This window comes from Nicotiana sylvestris, chromosome 7 (genome assembly GCF_000393655.2).
Source record: "Nicotiana sylvestris chromosome 7, ASM39365v2, whole genome shotgun sequence".
Lineage (NCBI taxonomy): Eukaryota > Viridiplantae > Streptophyta > Magnoliopsida > Solanales > Solanaceae > Nicotiana > Nicotiana sylvestris.
The window spans coordinates 155,920,538-155,925,623 of record NC_091063.1 but is presented as its reverse complement, the minus strand read 5'-3'; the positions used below and the strand labels follow the sequence as shown (position 1 = coordinate 155,925,623).

The window sequence follows — 5,086 nt, the reverse complement described above, 5'->3', positions numbered from 1 at the left end:
CCTACTATCATCATACCTTTAGCACGAGAAATGCATATGGGTTAGGGTAATATTTCTCTGAGCATTAATCCATAATACATAATAGAGAACCGAGAGACTATGGTTTCTCAAAGGAGAGGGAGGGGATAGTATGCTAGAGAGAAAATGTCTTGATTGGTATAGATAAAAAATTAATGATTTAGCTCTTATTGTTTGATACAATTCGAAAATAAAGTAAAGAAGATCCAGTTCTGTTTTTTTTGGCAGTTTTATCATATGAAAGTCATTGGTTTGACTATTCTAGATTCGCATCGCGTAAAGCTTATTTAAGCGTTAACTGTTTCCTATAAGAAATTTTTTCGCTTCACAATTTTGAACCCGAAATGTCAAGTTAAAAATATGAAAATTTCATCCACCCCATCACATTCTTTGATGCTAATTAATTCTTCTTGAATAACTAAAATACAGTGGTGGTCGGCCCGCTATGTTGTTTAGCATGTCAATAAAGATGTAGGAAAGGAGTAGAGAAACAAGAATGACTTATTGATTTTGACGGTTTTAAATTTTAAGTTATGGAATTGGTTAAGTAATATGATGGAAGTCTATCAAACTTATAAGTAAACATATTAAAATAGCTTTCAAAATAGACAATCAAGTAAATAATCTTATTAAGGGGTAAAAGTTAGCCTTTATTCTTGAAGAATTTTTGTTGAGTATTGAAGTTTTGATGATTAACAAAGTATAACTAAATGTTCAAAGAAACATGTCATCAACATAGCCGCTTAACTGTTCTAAAGAACCAGCTCCTCAGGAGAAAGAATCAGCTCGTCATGAAAGATACTTGTACATGTGTACAAAACAGTAACTTTATGTCAAAGTTATCCAGGTCTGAGTTTGGTGGAAGATGGCTAATATAAGTGATAAGGGTCGTTACACAAGAAGATATGGATAATTCAGTCAAAGACTAAAGTCCCAAAGCTTGTGGAATCCTTGGAACAGTAGGAATCCTAACAAAGAGGAAGCTGACTATGAATATGACTCCTAAAAGATCTCAAGTTGTGTTGTAAATAGGATCGACTTTGGATTTCTGTACTATCCTTTTACACATCAACTAAAGAGTCATAAGTTGCTTGCTTGTGTTGAATACTTGCCTTGTATTCTTCCTGAGTCAGTCTAGTGAATGTGTTTTAGGAAATTGAGTTGTAATCAAGTGTCATAAATAATTAGTGAGTTGGAGTGAGTATTTTGCTTTACAAGTTAGAGTAACTTTTGAATCAAATAGGAGTAGTAGGAGTACTGAAGAGTATTTAATTATAGTCTTGTAATTGATACATTTTGGCTCATTGTTCTAGTGGAGTTGGAGTTAAAAATCATACGTGGTAGGTCGTGATTTTTGAACCTTTTGAGCCAAGTGATTTTCCACGTAAAAATCGTTGTATTCATTTTATTTCTTGTTTACTTTACGCTTAAGGAACACAGTAAAGAACCAAATTCTTTAGTAATCCATACGAGCACTCAAACTAACAATTGTTATCAAAGCAGGTTCTCTCATTTATACGGTCAACACCTAGAGAGATCTTGGAAGCAAGATTAGTGCTCCACCCAGAATTAATGAAGGACAATCAACTACCAGCAGAGGCGGATGCATGATTGAAGTTTATGGGTTCTTACAACAAACCTCAAGTAAATATTACAAAAAGTAATTGGGTTCACAATCAAATATTTATGGATATTTAGTAGAATTTTTAATATATATACAGAGTATGTGCAAAAGCTATGAGATTCACAAGAACCCACAACTACTAAGCTGGATCCGCCCCTAACTACCAGGTCCCCCCTGTTCAATGGAAAATGTTACAGTTGGTGGAAAGCAAGAATGGAAGACTTCCTGATAACTGAAGACTATGAACTATAGACCATAGTGAACCAAGGTCCTTTGATTCCTACTAAACAAAATGCACAAAATGAAATAGTCCCTAAGGACCCCTCCAAATTTGTGGCAGCATATTTCAGGATGATGGAGAAGAATGCAAAGGCTAAGAAAATCCTTATATGTGGACTTGGTCCTGATGAGTACAATAGAATTTATGTGTGCTCTAGTGCGAAACAGATATGGGATGCACTCCAAACTGCTCATGAAGGAACAAACCAAGTAAAGAGATCAAGGATTGAGCTACTCATGAGAAACTATGAGCTTTTCTCCATGAAGGAGTCTGAGCCCGTCTAGGATATGATGACTAGGTTCACTATAATAACCAATAAACTGAAATTACTTGGAAAGGTGTTTACCTCAGAAGAGTTGATTAGCAAAGTTTTAGGAATCATTCCAGCTTCATGGGAATCAAAAATCACTACAATCCAGGAATCCAAAGAATTGGACAAAATCTCACTTGATAAGTTGGTTGGAAACTTAAAAACTCATGAAATGAGAAAGATAGAACTACGCAAGGAAGAACCAAAGAAAGATAAGGCCTTGGTTCTTAAAGCGTCTGAGGATGATGAATTTGACTATGATGATCCTGATCTAGCAATGTTTGCCAAGTTCAAGAGATTCATGAAGAATTCCAAAAGTTCATCCAAGAGAGAGACCAATAGTAAGCCCAAGAGGATCGACAAAGCTAACTATAATGGGTGCTACAAGTATGGCAAGTAAGATCACATGTTCAAGGACTGCCCAATGTGGGAAATTGAACGGAGGAAAGAAAAAGCTGAAAAAGAGAAACGAGAGAAGATGAGAGAAAAGGGTTCTAATAAAGGAAAATCCTAGGCAAAGGATTTACTAAAGCAGTGAAGCAGGCATTCTTGGCACCATATAAGGATAATAGAAGTGATCAAGAGGAAGAAAAGGAAGATGAAGCTATAAGTCTCTATACTGTGATTGACGAACACCAAGCTGTGAAGACCGAACCCCCAATACAGCTTGGAATGCACATTGGAAGACCTCATTTGTTTGATGAACTCCACTATGATGAATGGAAGCTACATATGGAAATATTTCTTCAGGCTACTGATTTTGACCTATGGGTAATTACCAGTCATGGACCAATTCTCCCAATCAAATTGGATAGTGAAGGTAACAAGTGCAACAAAAGAGAAGAGAAATATGATGAGGAAGATCGTCAGCTAGTTTAGAAAAATGCTAAAGCAAAGGACTTGCTCTATAAAAGCCTGTCTAGAAAGACTCTCCTCAGAGTGTCCTCTTGCATCTCTGCTCAAGATATATGGAGGACCTTGGAAAGTGACTTTGGAAATGAAAATATCGAAGTTGCTTTGATGGGGATTGAAGAATCCAAAATAGAGGAAAAAGTGATCGGAATGATGGCCATGAGTGATTTAGAAACTGAAGATAAAGCAAACCAAGTAAGTATATGTGACTTGAAAGAAAATATTCATGCTATGTCCAAAAAACAACTAATTGCTATAATTGTGACCTTAATGAATGAAATAAATTAAATGAGTACTGGAAATGATCAGGTAATAAGCAGCCTTTCTTGTGTCGAACTTGATATCAAAGAGCTTGAATCTTTCAAAGCTAGTTTAGAGAAACAGGCCAAAGACCTTAAGAACCAGGTTCTTGAGCTTACTTCTGAGAATGAGAAGTCTCCTGATAGGATAAGCTTGAAAAGGAATTGAAAATTTCTAATGATAATCTTTGTGATGTTGAATATAGAAATAAAGTCCTGCATGAAAACCTAGAAAAGGCGGATTATGAACTCTCTAGACTAAGAAAATGGCATAGATCTTCTGATACCTTGAATTGGCTGAATGAAAACTGTAACTCTAACAAATCTTAAAGTGGTTATAGAAAACCTTTCCCTATGTTTGACCCAAAGTATGTAGGAATTTCTGATAATAACATGTGCACTCATTGTGGAAGAGTAAGACACTGTAGAGACATTTGTCCTGCCTTAATTCATGCTCGGTTTAGAAAAACTTTTGGTATTGCTAAAACTATGAAGAAGGAAGAGGATCCAAAGGTTAATTCTCCTGTCTATATTAAATGGATTAAGTTAAACAAGAAAAAAGCTTCTAATCCACTCCCCTTCTGGGAAAAAAAGATCCAATTTACCCTTTTTCAAATAAAAAGGGACCCAAGCTTGTCTAGGTTCCCAAAACTAAGTTGTGAATTTTCGTGCAGGCTAAGGTAAGAGGAAACAATCAGGACTGGTATCTAGACTGTGGATGCTCAAGACATATGACTGGAGAAAATAAAAACTTCCTCTCACTGACAGCCTTCTAAGGAGGGAGTATGTCATTTAGAAATAGGAAAAAGGGCAGATAACAGGTATCAACAAAGTTGGAAAGTCACTCTCTCATGATATAGAATATGTGTATTATGTGGTAGGTCTTAAACAAATCTTCTTAGCATCTCTCAAATGTATGACAAAGGAAATGAGGTAAAATTCAATACCAAAGTTTGCACTGTCACAAAGCTTGATGCTGGTGAAATTGTGTTAAATGGTAAGAGACATAACAATGTCTACAAGCTATCAATTATGTCACTTCCCCAGAGTGAGCACATATACTTGAGTTTAGTGGAAGATGATCCACTGCTATGGCATAGAAGACTGGGACATGCCAGTCTCTCTTAACTCAACACGTTGGGAGCAAAGAACCTGGTCCTTGGGTTACCTAAAGTTGAGTTCACCTCTGACAAGGTATATGATGCATGTCTTAGAGGGAAACATGTTAGGTCATCCTATAATCTAAAAAGTTTGTAAGTACTTCTAAACCTTTGGAATTCTTTCACATGGACCTATTAAGACCAATGGGAATAAGGAGCAAAGGAGGTAGGAGGTATGTGTTTGTGATTGATGATGACTTCTCTAGGTATACATGGACTTTGTTTTTGGGATCCAAAGATGAAACCTTTGATGTTTTCTGTGTATTTGTCAGAATAATTCAATAAAATCTAGGATGTAATGTTTTAAGTATAAGAACTAGCCATGGAACTGAATTTGAAAATTCAAGTTCCTTGAGTTTTGTGGTTCATATGGCATTGACCATAATTTATCAGCACCTAGAACTCCACCACAAAATGGGAATGTAGAAAGAAAGAATAGATCCTCAAAAGACATGGGGAGAATCATTTTGATTGTCAGTTGGT

At 35.9% G+C, this 5,086-nt stretch overlaps 1 protein-coding gene across 1 annotated transcript; it reads left to right on the top strand.

Moving 5' to 3' along the window:
- The first annotated feature begins 1,996 nt into the window (after positions 1-1,996).
- On the top strand, positions 1,997-4,571 carry LOC138873999 (uncharacterized). The gene is made up of 9 exons (XM_070152498.1): positions 1,997-2,131; positions 2,261-2,628; positions 2,736-3,097; positions 3,197-3,339; positions 3,454-3,578; positions 3,785-3,956; positions 4,118-4,123; positions 4,212-4,264; positions 4,346-4,571. The coding sequence occupies exons 1-9, from the start codon at positions 1,997-1,999 to the stop codon at positions 4,569-4,571; spliced, it is 1,590 nt and encodes a 529-aa protein (XP_070008599.1).
- The last annotated feature ends 515 nt before the right edge of the window (positions 4,572-5,086 follow it).